The 25,288-nt window shown below is 46.9% G+C and overlaps 2 protein-coding genes across 2 annotated transcripts; both read left to right on the plus strand.

Annotated features, from left to right (window-relative positions):
* Nucleotides 1–1,453: 1,453 nt before the first annotated feature.
* CCR75_008177 (uncharacterized protein) lies at nt 1,454–4,138 on the plus strand (the record flags this gene model as incomplete). The annotated part of the gene is made up of 3 exons (XM_067966231.1): nt 1,454–1,702; nt 1,768–3,870; nt 3,902–4,138. 2 exons carry the CDS (start codon nt 1,454–1,456, stop codon nt 3,733–3,735), a joined length of 2,217 nt encoding a protein of 738 aa, XP_067818644.1. The 3' UTR covers nt 3,736–3,870; nt 3,902–4,138.
* Nucleotides 4,139–4,221: 83 nt separating this feature from the next.
* Nucleotides 4,222–5,595, plus strand: CCR75_008176 (uncharacterized protein; the record flags this gene model as incomplete). The annotated part of the gene is made up of 1 exon (XM_067966230.1): nt 4,222–5,595. The coding sequence occupies one exon, from the start codon at nt 4,222–4,224 to the stop codon at nt 5,593–5,595; it is 1,374 nt and encodes a 457-aa protein (XP_067818645.1).
* Nucleotides 5,596–25,288: the final 19,693 nt, after the last annotated feature.

The raw sequence follows: 25,288 nt of genomic DNA on the forward strand, positions 1-25,288 counted from the left end.
CTTAAGACAAGTTAACTTAAGAGGGTAAAATGAAAACTGTATTAATATAGTTAAGTGTCTCTTAATCTATCTTTGTAAATGCTGACTTAACTATAACCTAATACTAAACATGTAAATGAATTCTTATCTCTATCTTATCTTGTAACTCTCTTTGATTACTTCTACAGCTGATTAGTCTGCGGAATAAATAGACATTATGGCCTATACCTATTTATGGATAAGAATTCAGGATATTACTATATAAAGTAATATCCTCCAAATATTATCTACCTTTTGGATAATAAATTAATTAACAACCTTTAAGTGTTAATTTCAGGTAACGATACACCCCGTTACAAGTGATAGCCGGCCATTGTAGCATCGCAAAGAACATTCTTTTATTATTAATAAATGTGATCGTGGAGCATTCCCACTTCACTTCGTAGTGGACGGTGAAGTGAAGTGGGAATGTTCCACGGTCGTATATATTAATAGTAAAAGAATGTTCTTGACATTTGAGTAGTTAGATAAGGATGTAAACGATTTTTGGATAAGTCACAAAGCAAACGCCTAAACAAGGTAAATAAAATCTTAAAAGTGCTCTTATTGTTTGACAATATTGAGAAAATATGGAGCTGATTGGCTGATGCGTTTCAAAGTTAGCATTGCATACATACCCTACCTAGTCAAGAGAAACTTAAAAAGAAGATTTTTCTATTCCTCCATTGTACATGAGACTTTATAACGTGGCAACATCTTCAAGCAAAGTAAATTATTTCAGGGGCGATGCAACCTGTCAGATTAAATAACTGATTGAAATGAGATCCACCCTGTGCAAAAATGTTGTTTTAAACATTTGACTTAATCAAATATTGTCTCCACGTGTACAACGCCGCCTGCTCGCACATTGCAGTATCGGTCACGCAACGTCCCCACTCTACAAACAGCTGCTGCGTATATTGATATATCTGGGACAGATGCGCCGAGTGTAATTTAAGTACTTGAAAGTTATATGGCGCTTTTTGAAAAGCGGAACAATATACTCTAAAGTTCGATCAGATTTTACAGTTTTCGCGTGCGTATAAATTTCTCTATTTACAGCGCAAAAGACAAGAATCGTATTCCGGCGATTGAAAAAGAGATTACGTAGAAACGTTCGAGGCTTTTTTTTTCAATGGGAGCTTAGCCAACTTTGGAGACCCGAATTGACGTTTCGTATGGACAACCGTTGTGAAAATCATGGAACTGCCACCCCATACCGTCGCATTTTAATGCTTTAAAACTAAAAAGAAACACAACGGTCGATCATAGGACTGTCACGCTCGTCACGCTTGAAAAAGCAGCTGAACGGACTGTCGCTGTGACATTTTTTTATGACATGTTTATGGTACTAATCGTCTTTTTTTTTTCTGCGCGCAAGACTAAAAACCATCGTAGCAGGGTTGACGTCTGTCGAAAGTCCCATCTTTTGTCAATGCACACATTCTTGTCGTGGGTAGGGTTTTCTTTCTCCCTGTCGCTCTGGATGTTGATCTCCCCTTTCCCAGAAGCCCCCCACACCATCGAATTCGCGGCAGTAGACAAGAAAGCGCCTCGTGCCCACGTCGGAAAGCACTTTGTAGTCCGTGTTCTCTTGCGTGTGTGGCAAGTCGCGATCCTCTTAACCATCTACGCCCCTGTCTTTCCTGCGATGGCCGCCCCCAAGATGGAAGACAATAATACGGTACATTGCCCTTAGTCCCGAGTGATGGTCCTTTCCGGCTAAACTCTCGAATTGCATGCTGCTAGCTTGGCCGTCAACTCTCCGTTGCGAATGAAGAAGCGTGGTTGTCCTTGGGCCGCATTGCCGAGATGATGGGCGACGATGAGAACACCATGGTCGCGTACGAGAAGGTCTTGTCGCACAATCGCTTGAACGCCACGGCGCTCTTTGCTATTGGCTGCTGCTACGAGAAAGTGGAGGATTACACAAAAGCGGCCGATTGCTTCCGCGGTCTTGTGTCCCTTAACGAGCAAAACTCGGACGCGTGGGGCCACCTTGGCTACTGTTGCCTCATGATGAACGACCTCACGAGCGCGCATACGGCGTACCAGTATGCCATGTACAATAATCCCATGAGTCAGAAAGATCCCAACATGTGGTATGGCATTGGCCAGCTTTACGAACGTCTCGGGTCGCTCGAGCACGCGCAAGAATCGTTTGAAGCCGTGCTCCGCTTTGAGCCAAACTTTAACATGGCGCTTGAAGTGAAATTCCGTCTCGGTATTATTGCCAAGCAACGCGGCGACTATGACGGCGCCCTTGAGCGTCTCAAGTCGGTGCTTCACGATGTCCAAGCAAACGTCCAAACGACGGAAATGGCCAGTGATATCTGGACCCAGATTGGCCACGTCTACGAGCTAAAAGACGAGATCCAATTGGCCAAATCGAGCTATTTGAAAGTCGCGGAATTGAATCCGAATAACGCCAAGCCGTTGCAGCAACTCGGATGGCTCTGTTTAAAACACAGTGAACACCCTTCTGCGATCGAGTTTCTCAAGAAAGCCGTGACAATTGATCCACAAGATGGCAAAGGCTGGTACCTCTTGGGTCGATGCTACATGGCCGTGCAAGAGTTTGAAGAAGCGTACGATTCGTACAAACACGCCGTGACGACCGACTCGCAGAATCCTAACGTCTGGTGTTCCCTTGGCGTGCTCTTTTACCAACTGAATCAGCATCTTGACGCGTTGGATGCGTACTCGCGTGCAATTAATATCAATCCCAACATTTGCGAGGTCTGGTACAATGTGGGTACGCTCTACGACACGTGTAACCAAACCAGTGACGCTCGGGATGCGTATCAAAAAGCTGCCGAACTGGGCGCCGATGCTCAATTTATTCGCGAACGGCTTGAACTCTTGCGCGTGCGTGAAACAGGGCAATCAACTATTGGCATGGCAGGTGCCAACTCGGCGCCAGGACCGTCGGAACCGCCAACGACGTCCCCCATGCCGACGTTTTCGTCGCGACCGTCCCCGGAGAGTCAATATCAAGTGCCACAGGGTGCGCCGAGTCAAGGAAATGCTCCGAATGGAGCGCCTCAAGTGAGTCAAGGAGCACCGATGGCGCATATGCTACGAACAGGTGAGGCACCCATGAATCTGAGCATGGGCAACGCATCGACGTCGAATTCTATGAGTGGAAGCGGACCGGATGCAAGCAGTGGCTTGGCGCGTGGCGTACCCAGTGCGAGTATGAATATGATGCGGGGTATGGGTCGGAGTACCCCTTTGAACGGAGGGGGTATGATGCCTCGAGGGGTTATGGGGGGTATGGTCCCGGGTATGCAACACCCGCAACAAACGCAACAGATGCCGTCGCAACATCCTCAAGCGCAGGCGCATGCCCAGGCACAAGCTCAAGCTCATGCGCATGCACAAGCTCAGGCTGCGCACCATCACGCACAGATGCAAGCTCAAATGCAAGCCCAGCAGCATCATGCCCAAGCTGTTCATATGCAACAAGACGGTCGTCGAGGCATGTCAGGTCGACCAATTAAAGACGAGAACAAGATTGGTGCCATGCGGTATACGATGGAGAGCGATCGGAAGCTCCAAGCACCGCCCCAGCGACTTGCAGGACTGAATCCAAAGAACTTGGGCGGACCTACTGGCGTGCCACAGAATGGACGTCGTGATCGCTTTCCTATTCCAATGAGTGATCCGAAACAGCATCAACATCCGTCACTTCAGCCACCTCCAGGTCGACGGTAGAGGAAGTTTGCATGAATTGGTCTTGTAAAAGAGATGTATATGCTCATCAGTACGTGGCGGCTTACCTTAGCATTTCTATGGAGGCTTTTATTTGGGACAATAACGCACGAGTAACCATTGTTTGGATCAAGACAAGTTGTGGGATTTTAGCGTAACGTGTTAGTAGGCCATTATTTGGATCAAAATGTGTTTTTCGGCGAATACAATTTCAGCTGCTCGTTTTATGTAAAGAAAATTCGCAAATCATAGCAATACATCTGGTTTTCAAGAACTGTTGCGTTTACCTTAGCATTTGTATGAAAGATTTTATTTGGGACAATTAGATGGAGCGCAATTTGTAAACCATTTATTCGATCAAGATATGTCTTTCGGTCAATAGAAATTTAGCTGTTTTTTTTATGAAGTGAAAAATTTGCAAATCACCGATTTCTCAGGAACGATCATTAATTAGTTGCTGATAGAATCCCCTCCACACGTGGCATCATCATGAAAGCCCTTCGCTGTGTCTTGCTGCTTTCGAGTGTCGCTCTGCTAACGTGCGTCGAGACTGCTGTCGAGAATGCTGTGGCAACATCCCAAAGCCTTGGACATCGCAGTCTTCTTCAATCGACAATGACCTCTGATTCGGATTTAGCCGACGAGAGACTATTACAAGGTTTAATCGAGAAGTTTAAGGGTACATGGCTTGGACGCATGCTTGCAAAGACCTGGATAGGAAAGTGGCTACAACCCGAAGTGTACCTCGCTCACGCTTCAAATAAACAGGCAGCCATCACGAACTTGTTCCCTCGTTTCAATAAGAAGTCGCTGGAGACGTCAAATCCATTTGAAAGCACGAAATTCACAACCTGGTACAATATTGTCAATAAACAGTTCAAAACCAACTTTCGAGATGGCCACATGTACATGCTCGAAACATTAAAGACAACTTTCGGGGAGCTCAAGCTGGTGACACTCCTCGCGAAAGCCGATTTGGTGCCAAAGTCGCGACCAGCTACCACAAATCTTCTTGAAACTTTGATTGACACGTGGCTAGTGCCTACACCGAAAACGACGGAAGACGTCTACCAATTTCTCAAGCTCGACGAGTCAAACGATTTATTTAAAGACCCTTTGTTCAGTGTATGGCTTGAATTTGCGTACAAGGCAAACGGTGAGGATGTTGACAAATGGTACTCAAAGGTGCTGGCGACGTTAAAGATTTCGGCTAAGGAGGCCCTTAAAAGTAATCTTTTGCGTGCAAGCATTGAAGGGGACTCGGTCTTTATTAAGAACTTGCAAGTTGAGATTTGGAAGGAGCAAGGTTTTACTTCTCGAGAAGTGCATCAATTTATGAACCTTAAGATCATAGAAACAGCGGAAGATCTTGCAAAGTATAAATTGTTTTTGCTCTTTGCGCAATCAACGTCGACGAGTTTTGCTGCTTTTGAAAAGAATGTCAGTATTCTTGCGCCGGAGACTTTAGTCCAATTGTACTCGAGGTCAACAAAAGACGATCCGTATTGTGCTGCCCTGGAAGCAGTAATATATGAAGACTGGTATCGAGTACATGCCACTACGGAAGAATTGTTTAATCTTTTTCAGTACGACAAGTTTGAAGAGACGGTTCTGAAGAATCCACTCTTGATTATTGTAATGAAGTTTGCGCTGAGAAATTACCGGAGAGCTGGAAGCGACGTCGACTTGAGTGCACATTTAGCAGCTAATGAGGCCGAAGCTGTTCAAATTTTGACGGATTTGATGCGCAAGAGAGTCAACGACGACAACAAAGTAAGTGATTTGATTCGTCACGTACAGAGCATTGTTAAGAAAGAAGACGAAACCGGTTTTATTTATCAGCCCGAAGTTGCCAATCGGTAAAGCATTGAGCTTTCGAGAGCCAAGATCGAAGAAGCTTATGTATTTGCGACTCGATATTGTCAAATCCAAATTCAGATCGTTAAAAGTAAAGGAAAATGGTATCCCACCAAATAAATCTTTCTCTTGAGTGCGTATCTGTCTGTGCACAAATAGTAAAGATTTCGATTATTCGATTAATTTTTGACACGCGCATGCCTTTAACGGCATCGCTCATAGTTACAACGCTGTGCTCAACTTACGTGTGAAGACGAAAAATAACCCACAGAGTAAAACGGTTTATTAATTGAGAGAAATCTAGTATTTTGCTAAGAAGTGGCTTGTTCGGCGCTCGCATTGCGGCGGGAAGCTATTTCAATTGAACATCAAGAAAATCCTTCAGCGCTCGTCTCTCGCAGCGTACATCGAAACTTTTGGCCACAAACTGGTAGACAAGTTGTCCCTTTGAGACTGTGGAGGCTAGCTTCTGCGAAGTGGTGTTTAAAGTCTGAGTCGGGGTGTCCGTTACGTATTATTTCTTATGAGAGAAATGATTATTATTATTTGTTACCTAGCCTTCTCAGTATTGACCTTCAGTTGCTAAGAAATCTTAAGCGCTTGGAGCACCTCCTAGTGCAGGTTTAGCAAGTATACTATAGCAGTTTTTATAGCGGGATAAAGTTGACCTTACTTTACACAGTCCCCGTTAATTACACTTGCTAAACTTAAGGAGATGGTCAATTACTTCAATAAAGTAATTAGACCCACCACTTGGGTGTGGTTCACATTTGTGACCAACCCTTGTGCATGTGATGCACGTAGGTGTATTCACTAGAAGGGATGACGCCTAGCGTCATCCGTCACGCGAGGTGTCTTGAAAATACGCTCGCAGTAAATATTAGTGTTATCTACAGAGATGACATTTTTGATTTGTAAAAATAGGTATTTATTTTTAATGTGATTAAATAAATCATTTTATAAACTACTTTGTACTTAGTAAGTGCGCACGAGGAGCCGGGTTACCGCTCCCGTGACGACACCTTACTAGAGTACTTAGTACGTTGGGCGAGGTCGCTAAGGCGCCCATCACAAAAAAACTACCTCACGCAAGAGAAGTTAACGAAACTGCTTCCTCGCTGAGCTAGGGTGTGTGTCTAAGTAGAGCGTGGCTGCATTACGACGTGCCCGACTACACTTGGTAGCACTTGATTCCCTTCCCACGACCCGCATCTCTGCGTGTGTACGTGAGGATGAGCCTCAACATTGATTGGGCTCACTTCGCATACCTCTCCGAACATCATCGGGAGGTGGCAGGGCTAATGGCGCAGGGACTTGGTGAACAATAGTAAACGGAACATCCAGAGTTTTTGTGGCCAGGCTCCTAAGTAGTCCTCCTGAGCAACATGTTGCTCAGTTGGGGCAGTTTGACGCATTCGTGCTCGGACAGCGGAGGGCCGCGTCCGAGGCACAGAGCCATGCTGCGGCGGAGTCCGTCACTCAGACTCAGGATGAGCTGAGGCATGAGCAGGCTCGGAGCGAGGCTCTCAACAGGACCGTTGAGATGCTCTCTGCCCGGCCGCATCAGCCGAGGCCATTCGGATGGACCCGCCCAAGTTCGATGGAAATGCGGCTCACACGATTGTCCACTAGCTTTTAGCCGTAGAGCAATGCGGTGTCGCCCAGCTCATCGAGGACGACAGCCGGATGGTGTCGTACGCCATGTCACATCTGCGCGGTAAGGCCTCAGAGTGGGGTTACTCTGCGCTTATGGCGGACAGAAAAGCGTTTCCTTCATGGGCGATCTTTAAGGAAAAGATTCGCGCCATGTACCAGCCGCCGAACAACGAAGTGTTGCTTCAGGCGCGCTTCTTTGGGGCGCGACAGGCGAAGCGATCTCTGCAAGAGTATGTGCAAGAGATGCGCTCGCTGTCGGCGTCAATAACCGTAGGTCCGATTCTGGAGCACATTGAGGTGCCCACGTTTATGAGCGGACTACGGCAGGGCTCATCTCGACAGGCTTTTTTTCAGAAAGGTGCTGTTGACGATGGAAGAGGCAATTCAAATTGCCTTAGTTGAGGAGCAATCCTACAACAGTGCCTCGGCGACAGCTTGGTATAAGCTGTCGACCGAGATGACAGATGCCACTCCCATGGAGCTGGACAATGCAGACGTTGTCTGCTATAATTGCGGCAATTGCGGTCTCAGTTGGGGCAAAGATGCCCAGGAAGAAGACTTCCTTCCCAAAGAACGATGGCAAAGAGCCAGCGTGTAAGACGCATGAGTTCTGCATCGACCACTGAGGGGTCGGGAAATGCAGGAACGCAGTAGGGGCGGGATGCCCTACTGTCGCGGACTCTGACGCCACCCCTATGTTCAGAGTTGTCGAACAAACGGGTAGCATAGACTCTGAGGTCTCGAAATTTCAGACCTCAACCTTGCTAGCATATAGCGCTCAAGTAAGAGGCTATAGAGAGACCAGGTGATGACCCTCCTAGTGGATTCGGGTGCATCACAAAATTTTGTAAAACTCGCGTCTCTAAGAAAGAAATCGACGATTTTTAAGTCGCTTTGCCAGGATGGCAAGCGAAAAGAGGCGACAGTTCATTTAGCGAACGGCGCGCTCGTTAAGTCTGAAGGAGTTCAGGTAGAACTCGCCTTCAGCTTTAGTGACTTCTCTTGGAAGGAGAAGTTCACAGTGCTAGGTATGGAGAGTCCGTATGACCTCATCCTAGGCATGCCATGGTTGGCAAAACACCAACCATGGATACACTGGCGTACAGGCACAGTTGCGCACTCTACGCAGGGCACCGGAAAGGATGTGCTCCTGTAACAGGCGTATGCATCTGAAGTCGTGTCGAACACAGTTGAGGGTGCGTTGGCGGGATGTCAAACGTCACCAATTCCTACCCAGCTCGTGGAGACTGAGGTAGTGAAAAGGACGATGACAAGTAGTCATGCGTCCTAATATCCTGCGCAGAGCCAAAAGCCTGATGCAGTCGACGGCGAGCTGACAGGAAGTCAAGCGACACATTAACCTGCACAGTGCCTAGAGCCTGGTGCGGTTAGAAGGGGTGCGTTAGTCAGGAGAGCAACGGCGCCTGCTTCCCAGAAAAAGGTCGTGGTGACTGAAAGAACGATTATTCGACAGGTTAAAACGATCAAAGGCACGTCTAAACGAGTGACCTTTCGATCAGTTCCTAATATCGAGGACGGGCCTACGAACGAGGTGTTCGAGGCCGTCAAAGACGCAATTGCGGAGGCAACCTCAGTTGGGGTGCTCCACAAGTCTTTAAATCTACCGAGGAGATCGTAAATCTTTTGGAGATGTCCTGGGATGTGCTCCTTGCCGAATTAAATACACTTGATCTATTAGCGCCTCCGAAGTTTACGAATGCTGCAAGAAATAGTCACACCAATTTCAGAAGAGAACTTGATAGAATGTTGCTCGTCGTCGACAATGGACGAGAGCGTCCTAGAAACAGACAAAAAGCAAAGGCTCGCTACTCAAGGCTGAAATGCCTTGGGAGACAGTCCGTTCTTAAAGGTTCTGTGGAAACATCGCGATGCGTTCCCAGAAAAAGTGCTGAGCCGCCTACCAGCAGATAGGGGCATCAAGCACGAAATAAACCTCGAACCTGGGACCAAGTGTTGTCTGACCAGGCAATGGCCGTTGCCGAAAGAACAAGTCGATTATATCAATGAGTTCTTCGACAAGCGAGCCAAGGCGGGACATGTGCGTGAGAGCTAATCGCCTCACTGCAGCCCGACCTTTTGTGTGCGTAAAGCCACAGGTGGATGGTGCGTGATTTATGCTTACAATAGCTGAACACGGCGACCATACCGGTGCAAACGCCAATACCGCGGAAAGATGTCTTGTAAAACTCAATGGGAAAGTCAACCATCTTTTCCGCGTTGAATTTGAAGGATGGCGACTATCAGGTACTCATGAGAGAGTCCGACGTAGCCAAATCGCAGTAAGCAACCCAAGCGGTATGTTTTGGAAGTGGCTTGTGATGCCCCAAGGTTTAAATAACGCACCGGCGACATTCAAACGAGTGGTGGCTCGCGTGATGCGTCAGCACCGTGCCTAAGCGCCTCATTACTTTGACGATGTATTCGTGCATAGTAGGGACAAGGACGGGCTGAGCGCAATAGAGTCGCACAAGCGTCATTTAAACGCTGTGAAAGTGCGTCATAGGGGTCCCTGAGAGACCTGAGATGGGTTGCAACGTAGGTACACATGGTGTAAGCGCAGATCCATTCCTTCACTGATTGTCTGGGGAATCCCACGGCATATGAAGGATTTGTGCCAATTCCTAGGGCTCGCTTATTACTTGCATAAGTATAGCAAGAATTATGCTGAGCAAATTAAACCATTATCTGATCTCCTTAAAAAGCACACAGAATAGGTTTAATTAAAAGAACAAGAAGATGCGTTCACATCAGTGAAGCAGTCTCTTGTAGAGACACCGGTCTTGGCTTTGCCAGACGCGGATGAGCCCTTTTGCGTCGTCTGCGATGCAAGTAATTTTGCAATTTGCAGCGCGCTCATGCAGAATGGTGACGACGGCGTTTACCGTGTCATCTCTTGTCAGTCCCGACTTTTGAAAGCCGCGGAACAGAATCACCCCGTGCATGACAAAGAGCAACTTTCAATAAAGTATGCTCTTGTCAAGTTTCGTGTGCACCTATTGGGCACCGAATCATTTGTGGTTTTTACGGATCACGCATCTCTGCGGACCGCAATAAACTCACCGCAGCTCTCGCCTAGAATGGCAAGATGGCTTACAATCCTCTCTGAATTTAATTTTAAAGTTGATTATTTGTCGGGTTAGTCGAATATATTGGCTGATGCTTTATCGCGCAGACCAGACTTCGAGATAAGACACCNCCATTCGGATGGACCCGCCCAAGTTCGATGGAAATGCGGCTCACACGATTGTCCACTAGCTTTTAGCCGTAGAGCAATGCGGTGTCGCCCAGCTCATCGAGGACGACAGCCGGATGGTGTCGTACGCCATGTCACATCTGCGCGGTAAGGCCTCAGAGTGGGGTTACTCTGCGCTTATGGCGGACAGAAAAGCGTTTCCTTCATGGGCGATCTTTAAGGAAAAGATTCGCGCCATGTACCAGCCGCCGAACAACGAAGTGTTGCTTCAGGCGCGCTTCTTTGGGGCGCGACAGGCGAAGCGATCTCTGCTAGAGTATGTGCAAGAGATGCGCTCGCTGTCGGCGTCAATAACCGTAGGTCCGATTCTGGAGCACATTGAGGTGCCCACGTTTATGAGCGGACTACGGCAGGGCTCATCTCGACAGGCTTTTTTTCAGAAAGGTGCTGTTGACGATGGAAGAGGCAATTCAAATTGCCTTAGTTGAGGAGCAATCCTACAACAGTGCCTCGGCGACAGCTTGGTATAAGCTGTCGACCGAGATGACAGATGCCACTCCCATGGAGCTGGACAATGCAGACGTTGTCTGCTATAATTGCGGCAATTGCGGTCTCAGTTGGGGCAAAGATGCCCAGGAAGAAGACTTCCTTCCCAAAGAACGATGGCAAAGAGCCAGCGTGTAAGACGCATGAGTTCTGCATCGACCACTGAGGGGTCGGGAAATGCAGGAACGCAGTAGGGGCGGGATGCCCTACTGTCGCGGACTCTGACGCCACCCCTATGTTCAGAGTTGTCGAACAAACGGGTAGCATAGACTCTGAGGTCTCGAAATTTCAGACCTCAACCTTGCTAGCATATAGCGCTCAAGTAAGAGGCTATAGAGAGACCAGGTGATGACCCTCCTAGTGGATTCGGGTGCATCACAAAATTTTGTAAAACTCGCGTCTCTAAGAAAGAAATCGACGATTTTTAAGTCGCTTTGCCAGGATGGCAAGCGAAAAGAGGCGACAGTTCATTTAGCGAACGGCGCGCTCGTTAAGTCTGAAGGAGTTCAGGTAGAACTCGCCTTCAGCTTTAGTGACTTCTCTTGGAAGGAGAAGTTCACAGTGCTAGGTATGGAGAGTCCGTATGACCTCATCCTAGGCATGCCATGGTTGGCAAAACACCAACCATGGATACACTGGCGTACAGGCACAGTTGCGCACTCTACGCAGGGCACCGGAAAGGATGTGCTCCTGTAACAGGCGTATGCATCTGAAGTCGTGTCGAACACAGTTGAGGGTGCGTTGGCGGGATGTCAAACGTCACCAATTCCTACCCAGCTCGTGGAGACTGAGGTAGTGAAAAGGACGATGACAAGTAGTCATGCGTCCTAATATCCTGCGCAGAGCCAAAAGCCTGATGCAGTCGACGGCGAGCTGACAGGAAGTCAAGCGACACATTAACCTGCACAGTGCCTAGAGCCTGGTGCGGTTAGAAGGGGTGCGTTAGTCAGGAGAGCAACGGCGCCTGCTTCCCAGAAAAAGGTCGTGGTGACTGAAAGAACGATTATTCGACAGGTTAAAACGATCAAAGGCACGTCTAAACGAGTGACCTTTCGATCAGTTCCTAATATCGAGGACGGGCCTACGAACGAGGTGTTCGAGGCCGTCAAAGACGCAATTGCGGAGGCAACCTCAGTTGGGGTGCTCCACAAGTCTTTAAATCTACCGAGGAGATCGTAAATCTTTTGGAGATGTCCTGGGATGTGCTCCTTGCCGAATTAAATACACTTGATCTATTAGCGCCTCCGAAGTTTACGAATGCTGCAAGAAATAGTCACACCAATTTCAGAAGAGAACTTGATAGAATGTTGCTCGTCGTCGACAATGGACGAGAGCGTCCTAGAAACAGACAAAAAGCAAAGGCTCGCTACTCAAGGCTGAAATGCCTTGGGAGACAGTCCGTTCTTAAAGGTTCTGTGGAAACATCGCGATGCGTTCCCAGAAAAAGTGCTGAGCCGCCTACCAGCAGATAGGGGCATCAAGCACGAAATAAACCTCGAACCTGGGACCAAGTGTTGTCTGACCAGGCAATGGCCGTTGCCGAAAGAACAAGTCGATTATATCAATGAGTTCTTCGACAAGCGAGCCAAGGCGGGACATGTGCGTGAGAGCTAATCGCCTCACTGCAGCCCGACCTTTTGTGTGCGTAAAGCCACAGGTGGATGGTGCGTGATTTATGCTTACAATAGCTGAACACGGCGACCATACCGGTGCAAACGCCAATACCGCGGAAAGATGTCTTGTAAAACTCAATGGGAAAGTCAACCATCTTTTCCGCGTTGAATTTGAAGGATGGCGACTATCAGGTACTCATGAGAGAGTCCGACGTAGCCAAATCGCAGTAAGCAACCCAAGCGGTATGTTTTGGAAGTGGCTTGTGATGCCCCAAGGTTTAAATAACGCACCGGCGACATTCAAACGAGTGGTGGCTCGCGTGATGCGTCAGCACCGTGCCTAAGCGCCTCATTACTTTGACGATGTATTCGTGCATAGTAGGGACAAGGACGGGCTGAGCGCAATAGAGTCGCACAAGCGTCATTTAAACGCTGTGAAAGTGCGTCATAGGGGTCCCTGAGAGACCTGAGATGGGTTGCAACGTAGGTACACATGGTGTAAGCGCAGATCCATTCCTTCACTGATTGTCTGGGGAATCCCACGGCATATGAAGGATTTGTGCCAATTCCTAGGGCTCGCTTATTACTTGCATAAGTATAGCAAGAATTATGCTGAGCAAATTAAACCATTATCTGATCTCCTTAAAAAGCACACAGAATAGGTTTAATTAAAAGAACAAGAAGATGCGTTCACATCAGTGAAGCAGTCTCTTGTAGAGACACCGGTCTTGGCTTTGCCAGACGCGGATGAGCCCTTTTGCGTCGTCTGCGATGCAAGTAATTTTGCAATTTGCAGCGCGCTCATGCAGAATGGTGACGACGGCGTTTACCGTGTCATCTCTTGTCAGTCCCGACTTTTGAAAGCCGCGGAACAGAATCACCCCGTGCATGACAAAGAGCAACTTTCAATAAAGTATGCTCTTGTCAAGTTTCGTGTGCACCTATTGGGCACCGAATCATTTGTGGTTTTTACGGATCACGCATCTCTGCGGACCGCAATAAACTCACCGCAGCTCTCGCCTAGAATGGCAAGATGGCTTACAATCCTCTCTGAATTTAATTTTAAAGTTGATTATTTGTCGGGTTAGTCGAATATATTGGCTGATGCTTTATCGCGCAGACCAGACTTCGAGATAAGACACCAGGAAAGTTTGTCTAGTGTGAAAGCACAATTCTAGCCGTCAACAATGGCAGCCGTGAAGGCATACCACGTGATGACCTCATTAGCCTATGAAATAAAAGAGTGCTACAGTCAGGACGACCATTGGTGCTTTCTATTGAATCACTTTGGTGGACAAAAAAAATCTTCCGTCGCATCTGAAAGCTAAGCCAAATTGCTTTAGCCACAGTGATGACCTATTATGGTATCAGCTATCACCTTGTGATCCCTTGTGAATCTATGCGCCTCATGGCACAGATCTCAAGCGGATGATCCATCAGGAGCTCCATCTAGTGGGCATCTGGGCCGTGATAAGACATTCCTACAAGTGTCAGAGGAATTTTTGGTGGCCACACCTATATAGATCGGTGGCCAACTATATTCGCTCTTGCGAACAGTGTCAGTGCGTTAAGCCTGCACCATCCAGCAGTGCGCCGCTGAAGCCACTACCGATTCCAACCAACTCTTGGAAGTCAGTAAGTCTGGAATTCATGTTTGGCATGCCGTCGATCATAATAATTGGACGGGGCTAGTCGTCTTTGTAGACAGACTTAGCAGAATGTTGCATTTAGCACCATGTAAAACATCGATCACAGGCAAGGAGGCATCTCTCTTGTTCTTGGATCTTGTTTACCGACTACACGGGATGCCCGAGTCCATAGTATCGGACGGGGATCCACGTTTTACGTCTAGTTTTTGACGACATGTGTTTGAGCTGCTAGGTAGCAAGCTCCACATGCCGACTGCAGATCATCCTTAGACCGATGGCCAAACAGAATGTACGATAGCGACTCCCAAAGAATGGAGCAAGCAATTATCGTTCGTGGAGGAGCTCGCTTTAAACGGACTGCGCCATTCTCGGACGCCAGTCTCGTTTGTGCGCAGCCCGAGTCTTAGTGGGGGAAGGCCCCTCCCTACGCTCGCTGCGAAAGAGCGACACAGTTTCGTCAATGTGACGATGACCCGCGAAGGTATCATCTCAAAGATTGAAACTTGCCTTTGTGACACTGCCAGTTTGGCAGTGGTCGGTATGGAGTTACGGAAAGGAATACCTGTGCTTCGAAACAGAATAACGATGTTTCGTTATTAACAACTACGTCTTATGACCGACCTTTCGGCGGTGTCATGGGCGATTTGGATGCTAATTGCGTGAGTGAGACTCAACTACTGGTGGCTGAGCGATAAGCCACCAAATGAAAAGTCCGTGCCGCAATGGCAAGCGCCTAGGATAAACAAATTAAATATGCTGATGTCGCAAAAACAATGGACGCTTCAGTGTTGGAGTTAAAGTATTATTAAGTACTGCTGCCCTACGTACGAATGCAATTTCGGTACTATCTGGAGGTACTACAAAGTTGTTGCCGCGTTTCATTGGGCCCTTTACGGTGGTAGAAGAAGCTAAAGACCCTAATTATAGGCTCACCCTTCCCCCGTATATGAAGACGCACCCCGTATTTTGCGTGAGTCGTCCGAAACGGTATGAACACCCAAATGAGGTCAGATACCCCCAACTGTCTTAGCAGACCGACGGTGACGCCGACTGTGAGTCGAGCGTCGTTCGAGTGAGGGAAACGGAGAAGGCGAAAAGCTATCAGCCGACCTACTCCTACCATCACGAACTCGACTCGGAGAGCGAGGGACATCACGCGAGCGCGGATCCCTCAGCATTATCTTTTCGAGAACGTCCAAGCGAGTCTTCAGGCGTTCATATTCTTGACGAGGCTTCGCTCGGACATCATGAAGATCCGAGGTCAGTCGCGAGACTTGATGCTCCAGATCCGCAATAAATCGTTTGGCAGCGCGTAACGCCTGCGACTGACCTGACGAAGGCAAGGCAGCCGCGAGTATGTGGGCGAGATCGCGGTATCTATCGGGCTCTGCCTGCACTGATGGATGCGGGTGGGAATCAAAACTTTCTTGGTGGAAGGTGGCTTGCCCACCTCTCTGTGAGGCAAATGTGTCAGATCTTAGTCCAATGGAGAGGTTAATCGAAGAGGTTTGAGTCTTGGGAACTGATCGATACCCTACGTATTGACGTGCCCGGCTTGGTGGCTGACTATTAAAAGGAGCGCCAGCTGAGGCCTCTTCGCGAGTCTCAAATGGTCTAGCAGAAGCAGCGTTGTGAGAAGAAACAGGGAGTACAGTACCGCCCATGATTTCTTTCTCACACAAGCGGGCGAAATTAATTCGCTGCGACCGCTGTTTCATCGCATCGGAATGCGGATGCAAGGTGGCGCATGAATTCCACCTCGTATTGGTAAACGCAACACAACAGGGATCGGGAAATACGCCTAAGCGATTTTCCCTGAGCCCCCCCCCCTCCATTATTTAGTGACGCCATATTTAATATGTGCGTCTAGAAAATGAGCGCTCTCTAGAAGCGACGCTCTTGGCCCGTTTGAACGAGCCCATTCAGATAGAGGGAGCATCAGTGATATGCCAACTGTCACATAGCCACGTTCAAAACAACTGGCTTTTGACACCGACTGAGTACGTTCACGTGTCGTCGGCGGAGCTTTAGGCTCAAAATCCTCTATGTCAGAACCATTATGGATACTGGTTTGAGCATAAAAAGTTGTGGTTTTACCCAACGAAGAGGCGGCTGCGCCTTTATGGGCAGCACACTCACTGGCCATCGCTGCGCTATCCAGCAGAGACGATGAGACAGCATTTGTTAATGTTGCTGTCTCCATGTTGATAGCCGTGAGAGAAGTTTGGATGGGCAACAATGCGCCATCATCCTTCCTCATGCACTCGTTGTCCGCATCACTACTATGAGGTGACGGCAACGGTGTCGACTCATTGTAGTCGTCAATAAGCGACAGATCAACATCCTCACTGTTAAAGTGAGATATATCCTTAAGCCCTTTTAACAAATTTAAATTAAATTCAACCCCGCCAATTCTTACAAGACACTATTAGGCGTAGCGCAAGGAGGCGCATTGCATAGTTATTCATTATCAAAACCACTACATAGAAGATCGTTATGGAGGACTTGATATATAAATACAACTTCACTTTTTCTTTATTCTAAGAGCCTTAAAATTTACTTTTAGTAGCTAAGATCGTAGCTACTTAGAACATTTCTCTGCACGTCGTGTACGTAGAGTAGTCGAGGCACCCCACCTTCACTGTAATCAGCGAAGGTTGACTAGTTATGTTATCAGTACTAGCAAAAGGTGCTCCGTACACCTGGTAGCACTTCATAGTCCGTCTAAGGGCCTGCGCACGTTTCATTTAAAATGGCATGTTGGATGAAGAAAGAGGGAGCTCGAGCCCTGAAGAAGGCTATCATCCAACGCATGAAAGGTTTACTCATTTGAGTGACCTTGATGAAGAGCGATTAAACGCATGAGCTTCTTCGCTAGCAGGCCAGCCGTTAGCGCCATGTTGTCTGCTCGACAAAGATACGGATGTCATGTGGCTATAGACAACATGAACTCAACGGGACGCAAGAAAAAGTAGCCTTGCTTCTCCAGCAAGGATCTCGACACGCAGAGGTATTAAGATAGGAGGGTGCATAATAAATAGAGGCTCTCAACACGCAGAGGTGTTAAGTTAACAGGGTGCTTTATAAAAAGGCTTTCAACACGCAGAGGCGTTAAGATAATTGGGTGCTTAACAGAAAAAGCTGCTGAGACAGCAGCATCTACCTGCTGCTAGCGGGCCGACACTTCCGCATCGACTCGAAAGCTGAAAGATCAAAATATTTAAGCTTTAGGTAGCCGAAGGCGGCTCCTTTTTATGATTGTTCGTCGAAATAGATGACGCCATTGAAGTTAGCCGCATCAATGGTGATGCGACGAGAATAAAACTTGACATGCTACACTCAGCTGAACGTGCCGAATATTAGGTCTTAGGGCTCAAGCTTCACGACCGATTGGTTTTGGTTCGTATAAGGTCTTGAAGACCTGGATCATGCAAACATTTGAGTCGCCGCGTCCCAAATTCAAGGCTCAACCCGAGCTCCTAGATTTGACGCAGGGCAAGCGTGATCTATACGCTTATGTACAACATACGATACCTTGTAAGTTATATCGTGAGTCATCTAATCGATGAAGAAATAGAAGAAACTCTATTTATTAAATGTCTTGTAGACGGTCTTGTCAAGACTCAGTTGTTCCGGATTGAACTAGAGACGCTAGACCAAGCGATTTCTGTAGGATCATGAGGCCTTTACTTTAAAACAAGCTTTCTTCCACTCTGGAGATTATCGTCCTCCGAGACGACAAGAAAATGGAGCTCAAAACCTATGGACCTCTTGTATGTAGACAGCGGGAATCTTCGCTCAATAAAATAAAACGATTGCAGAAATGCAATCGGTATCAGAGGACCGGTCACTACGCATATGAGTGTAGTGCCCCACGCCCAGTGCCTTGAAGCGCTGATATAGATCAACCCCCCGCTAGGAATAACAAAGGACGCTGTTGCGAAATCGCAACGGCGACGCGGATCTTCAAATGCGGACGGGGTCAGTTGGTGCCGAGGGCCCTACAAATCCAGCTATGTCAAAAATTTTTTTTAGGCCTAACGAAGAAAGTTACTCCACCCACACAAAACATTGTGTGTAATTGCCACAAATGATAAGGTTAATTCCAACACCTTGAAATTTAAAGTTAGAAATAAATGCCACTTAAGTCCCTAGTTGGTTGTGGGGCGTCAAACAATTTCATTCGACACCAATCGCTAAATGGTCGCAGACATAAATTTATTGAGCGCGATATTCTTCTTACCACGTGTAGTTGGTATCTAATACACGCCAATGGGTAAACAGTACGATGATGATTTCGTCGTACTGGATTTAAATGAAAAAGTTGATGTCATCCTTGGATTACCATTGCCCAGAAAGTACGAGGCATGCAAGAATTGGCAGCATCAAGCCGTGACGATGCCTGCCTCTCGCTTATCGGATGGTCATCTATTGAACATCTTGGAGCGTTCAAAAGCGCGTGGATGTCCTTCGAATGATTCCGATGGCCTAACTTGTGGTGAGTGCAACCAATTAGCCCGAGCTGAGCGAAATGCCGCGTCTTAAGCAACCCAACACAGCCACACGGTCGTGCAAGTCATGAAAATTAATAGCATTAAAACTCTTCAGCTCGAATTTGTCCTTCCTAATACTACACAGCGTCAGCATCACTAATGGTAGCGCTACATGAGCTTTGCACACTCACTTGCAGAAAATGCCACAGTCGTCGTGTTTCGGTCGTTCGTGACACTGCACAAGACCTCAGCGTGACAAACCATCACTCTGTAGAGTTAGATACCGACTATTGTACATAAGAGCACATGTAGCATCGACGTTCGACCACTGAATAAATTTGAGTGGTACGAAACAAGGATGTTCGCTACAAAAGCAACATCCAAAAAATTGATAATCCTGTCTATCAGAGGCAGTGCAAAGTCATAGATAGTGGAGGATCTCGCTGTGATAGTTTAAGGCAGTTGGAGATGTTACTCCCTAAATTAAACTGGAGAGAATAAGTCCTTAAGAATCTGCGGGAATAAGTCCCGAGAAACCTGTGGTCAAAGGTTTCCAGGTACTTTGCAAAGAGGAAAGTGAGACATTAATGTCTTTTTAAACAACGGATCGATTGTAGCCGCTCTTACACTTGATCTGATAGCGCATTCAAGTTAAATTTCGGAGACAACTCAATTGCATTCGCTAGAACCGAAATGGTTCTTGCGTGACCTGCGTTGCGGCGAAGTCAGCAGGTTTGCGTACTTATCATTTGTGACAAGTACGTGGTCGGTATTCGGTCGGCAATAGAATTCCTGAGAATGAGCGGGTTCACAGCAGCTCATCGACGGAGAAAGTATCGTCGATGATAAGGCTCGGATTGAACGTTTCCGTATCAATCCTGGGAGATTTCAAAGACAAAATATTTATATAAGGATTTGATCGATTTCAAAGATGTCTTTTCCTGAATCCGTTTCGTGCGAGTTGCATAAGGATAAAGGCACTCGACACAAAATCGACCTGATACCAGGATCGCCTGTGTCATAAAAAATGACCATTGCCTCGTGAAAAAGTATTAGCGATCGACAAATTCTTTGCCGATCGCTTACATAGCTCTCTGAACTTCTGTGTGTGTAAATCTGAAGGGGAGTGGCGGATTGTACATTTGTTAAATAAATCGAACGCTGCACTCAAACACAGATACCACGAAAAGATGTAATCATTGATGGTATGTCAAAGAGTATCATATTTTCGTCAATGGATCTGATGGATTGTTCTATCAGATCCTTATGCTTGAAAGGGGCTTCCCGATCATGGCGGCATGCACCCCAAGTGGAATGGTATGGAGACTGTATTGCAGAGGCAATGCGTACACAATAGAATAGAATTGCCACGTAGGATGCGAACGCATCCTACGCTTTACGTTGGTCGGCTCCACCCGTACAATCAGTACGCTGTTTCTCCGGAGGACGGAACTAAACGCTTTTTTCAAGAATCCCTAGGAAAGTCTTGTGGTCACGAACCAGATTCTCATGCTGAATCTGGAGATGCTCATATCGGGTCCATAGCTCTTCGAAACCGCGATAAGCTGACAACAGCTCATCACAAAGAGCGTGATACTTCCGTTCGTACTCCAACATGGAGTACGTACTATTCCAACCGTTTAATATAGTGAGCCTGCTCCGTCTGCTCCAGCGAGCAACGCTTACCGCACTCGTAATCAAGCCCCTCCCCCAAATCATGGAAGAAGTGATCGAGTTTGTCGATCTTTGACTCTAGATCCGACACACAGGTTTGACCTAATTTTCTCTCCTCCGCCACAACCATTGGGGGTTCCCACGGTGGTCAATGTTCCTTGTGGAATATATTCAAAGCCACCGTGATGTGAAGGGGCAACGAACGAGGTGTCTTGTTTGATAACGCGGTTATCCACCTTCACATGACAGCTAGGAACCTCGTTCCCATCTGGTTGTTGACGTTGAGGGCCTCGTCCATCAGAATATCGAGACTCATCCGATGGATCAGAAGGTTCACCGAAAAACGCGCGCTCCTGGCGCCTGTAAATCGATTGCAAAACGTCAATCGCATCGCGCATCGCGCATCTCGATAGAGATGCGCGCCCTCCTTCAGGATAAAGAAAGGAAATAAATATCCAATTTCACCCGTTTCGTGTTGTCGACACAACACGGACAGAGATCACCCCACGTGAGGCATGGAAGTCCTGCCTCACAAGACAATCGAGTTGGAAATCGTTTTCCAATCTTAACGCGAATCGCGTTTTAGTCTTTGAAGCCAGGCTTCGCGTCCAATGTCTTTGACATTTCGAATGAACGCGCTCCAGGCTTGCATCAATAAGCTTCCATCTCGCTTGTTCTTGCCACTTAACCATCGATGCTTAAGAAAAGCATCGAAATAAAATTCTTCCTCAGCGCGAAAATTCTTCGCGGTAATAAATAGATTATGTGGCACCCTTGCTTCAGTGGGCGCTATTCAGGGTAATGCAGACACTTAAATGTCTCGTCTTGCCCCTGAGAAGAAGCCGTGGCTTTTGCCCGAACGGTTTCTCAGTAGTTGTCTGGAAAGACTACTCCTCACAATAAATATCCCTAAATTATTGCGACAAAGCTACATGGCCTAGATCCCTTCTTTTATTACGATGGCTTACGCCATCGTCATCACCACGCACAGAGATAAGTGCGGGTGACGGCAAGGGAGACGGTGCTGGCGATGAGGAATCATGGAACCGAAAATGCTATAGCGAATGCTACCAGCACGTCTATCCAAATAAGCCCCCTCATTCCAAGGCTCATAGTCAGCCACCTGACGATGATCAGGCGGCTGTTCTGTTCTCCTCGAGTCGGCCATTTCGTCCGACTTGCATTCGTAGTCAGCCTCCGAAGATGGGTCGCATTCACGTGGTGTATCACCACGTGCACCCGCAACATTTATAAATGCGGGAGAAGATGGCACTTAGGCAGACGGGACATCTGCCGCAAGAGCTGATAATGTGTCGCCCGCGGCTGCATGAGTCGCAGCCGAAGGCGCCGCACTATTCGCATACTGCATGGACTTGTAAGCCATGCGATATATTTAAAATGGTGGTTCTGACGAATTAACATCGTTTCTAATGAAATGATATAATAGTGATTACTCTATTCAATGACATTCAGAGTGATTTTCGTTTTAAGCGGGGAGGATGTAACGGGGTGTATCGTTACATGAAATTAACACTTTAAGGTTGTTTATTTATATATTATCTAAAGGTGAAGAATATTTGGATAATACTGCTTTACATAGTAATGTTTTGAAAGCTTATATATTGGTAGATATAGGCCATTATATCTACTTTCTCCGCGGTCCAGTTAGCGCTGGACGCGCGCAAAGAGAGAGACACATAAGACTTTATTACATGTTTTGTATTAGTTTATATTTAAATTAGTATTTAATAGATAGAAACAGAAGAACTTAATTACAGTAAATACAGTTTACTTTTAACCCTCTTTAAAGCAAGTGCTCAAAAAGAGTATTCCTCTGCATGTACTAGGGTACTTGATGTGACGTGAGACACCACTTGCACTAAGTCAGTACAAGTCAGTAGTGCCCGTTACAGAACAAGTGCCAGCTCGAAAGGTTCGATACCAATAATATCAAAGTTATTTTTTGCCCTAACTTTTGGGGTTCACAAGCGCTGCTCTGCCAAAACGTGAGGCTTCTACACATATTTCGTGGTCACGAACACAGAGAGCGTAGCTACTATCAGAAAGTTAATTTTCAGGCAGTAGACGTAGAAAGAGGGGTAATATACACTTAAGCTTGTGTTATGCTGCTTAGACTTAAACGCTCTTCGTCTATTTTTTATTGTACAATTACAGTGCACTTGAATATGCTATGAACGCATTCACGGGATTGTTTTAGCCATAGCGTTGCTGGATGTGGTCCGCAAATTGAACGCTGGATGCATTTAGGAAACAAACTGAGCTGGCAATTAATAATGATTACGCCTTGTACTTCCTCGAGTTGTCGAATAGCCGATGGCGCATCGTGCTTGACTTGTAATAGAAACATGAATTGTTAGTTACGGAACACTGCCAACTTGTACTGGTTCAGTTCTAGTGGTGCCATACGTCACTTCACGTACACTGGTACGTGCAGAGAAAGACTCCTTTTTAAACACTTGCTTTAAAAAGGGTTAAAAGTGAACTGTAATTAAGTAGTTCTGTTTCTACCTGTTAAAAACTAACTTAAATATAAACTAATACAAAACATGTAATAAAGTCTTATGTGTCTCTCTCTTTGCGCGCGTCCAGCGCTGACTGGACCGCGGAGAAAGTAGATATAATGGCCTATATCTACCAATATATAAGCCTTCAAAACATTACTATGTAAAGCAGTATTATCCAAATATTCTTCACCTTTAGATAATATATAAATTAACAACCTTAAAGTGTTAATTTCATGTAACGATACACCCCGTAACATCCTCCCCGCTTAAAACGAAAATCACTCTGAATGTCATTGAATAGAGTAATCACTATAATATCATTTCATTAGAAACGATGTTAATTCGTCAGAACCACCATTTTAAATCTATCGCATGGCTTACAAGTCCATGCAGTATGCGAATAGTGCGGCGCCTTCGGCTGCGACTCATGCAGCCGCGGGCGACACATTATCAGCTCTTGCGGCAGATGTCCCGTCTGCCTTAGTGCCATCTTCTCCCGCATTTATAAATGTTGCGGGTGCACGTGGTGATACACCACGTGAACGCGACCCATCTTTGGAGGCTGACTACGAATGCAAGTCGGACGAAATGGCCGACTCGAGGAAGACAGAACAGCCGCCTGATCATCGTCAGGTGGCTGACTATGAGCCTTGGAATGAGGGGGCTTATTTGGATAGACGTGCTGGTAGCATTCGCTATAGCATTTTCGGTTCCATGATTCCTCATTGCCAGCACCGTCTCCCTTGCCGTCACCCGCACTAATCTCTATGCGTGGTGATGACGATGGCGTAAGCCATCGTAATAAAAGAAGGGATCTAGGCCATGTAGCTTTGTCGCAATAATTTAGGGATATTTATTGTGAGGAGTAGTCTTTCCAGACAAGCTACTGAGTAGCCGTTAGAGCAAAAGCCACGGCTTCTTCTCAGGGGCAAGACGAGACATTTTAGTGTCTGCATTACCCTGAATAGCGCCCACTGAAGCAAGGGTGCCACATAATCTATTTATTACCGCGAAGAATTTTCGCGCTGAGGAAGAATTTTATTTCGATGCTTTTCTTAAGCATCGATGGTTAAGTGGCAAGAACAAGCGAGATGGAAGCTCATTGATGCAAGCCTGAAGTGCGTTCATTCGCAATATCAAAGACATTCGACCAGAAGCCTGGCCTTAAAGACACAACGAGATTCGCATTAAGTTTGAGAAATGAACTCCAAAAGGCGCAAGGTATAAATTGCATGAGTTGTCACATGAAATAGGACTTCCTTGCCTCACGTGGGGTGATCTCTGTCCGTGATGGGTTGAGAACAGGAAGAGAGTAAAAGGAATGTCTATTCCCATTCTTCGCCCTGGGGAAGGACTCGCATCTCTATCGAGATGCGCGATACGATTAATGTTTTGCAGTCCAATTACAGGCGCCAGGGGCGCGTGTTTTCTGATGGACCTTCCGATCCATCGGATGGGTCCATCACTTTGACGAGGCCCTCAAGGTCAACAACCAACTGGGAGCGAGGCTCTTAGCTGTCATGTGAAGGTAGATAACCGCGCCAGTAAACAAGATAGCTCGTACGCTTCCCTTCACATCTCGGTGGTTATGGATATGTTCCACAAGGAAACGATGACGACCGTGGGGACCCACCAATGGTTTTGGCGGACGAGGGAAAATTAGATCCGACCCATGTGTCGGATCGAAGAGTGCGTACTCAATATTATAGTACAAACCGAAGTATCACAATGTTCGTGATGAGCTGTCGTCAGCTTTTCGCGGTTCCGAGGATCTTTGAACTCGAGATGAGAATCTCCAGATTTAGCGTGAGAATCTGGCTCGTGCCACAATAATCTTTTAGGGATTCTTAAAAAAGTGGTCTGATCCGTTTTCGGAAGATACCGCGTGCTGATGGTACGGGCGGAGCCGAACGAGGTAAAGCTTAGGATGCGTTCGCATCCTACGTGGCAATTCTATTGGGACGCATTGCCCCATGAACTTGGGTAGTAGCTTACTGTTACCCACATTAGTGACTATAGGCTTAGGTAAGTTTACCGTAGAGAGCAAAAGTAGGCTATTAATTATAAATGGAAGACCATTTGCTCTTCCATGTTTGTCTGCGTTCGTTTCTGACGGTCCCTGCGTTAGCAATGGAATCCTGGCTCTCGAGCCAGCAGAAACCCTCTGCTGACTCATTTGTTTTGTCTTTTCAGTGCGCTTTGTGCGCACTGCCATGAGATCTTTCTCATCTTCAATGTCGATTGCTTCGACATCGACAAACTCGCGTCGTTGGTAACTCCGACGCGTGATGAGCATGAGCCAGAAATGGTTTTGTTCGTGCGAGTCCAC

This window comes from Bremia lactucae, linkage group LG10, assembly GCF_004359215.1.
Source record: "Bremia lactucae strain SF5 linkage group LG10, whole genome shotgun sequence".
Lineage (NCBI taxonomy): Eukaryota > Oomycota > Peronosporomycetes > Peronosporales > Peronosporaceae > Bremia > Bremia lactucae.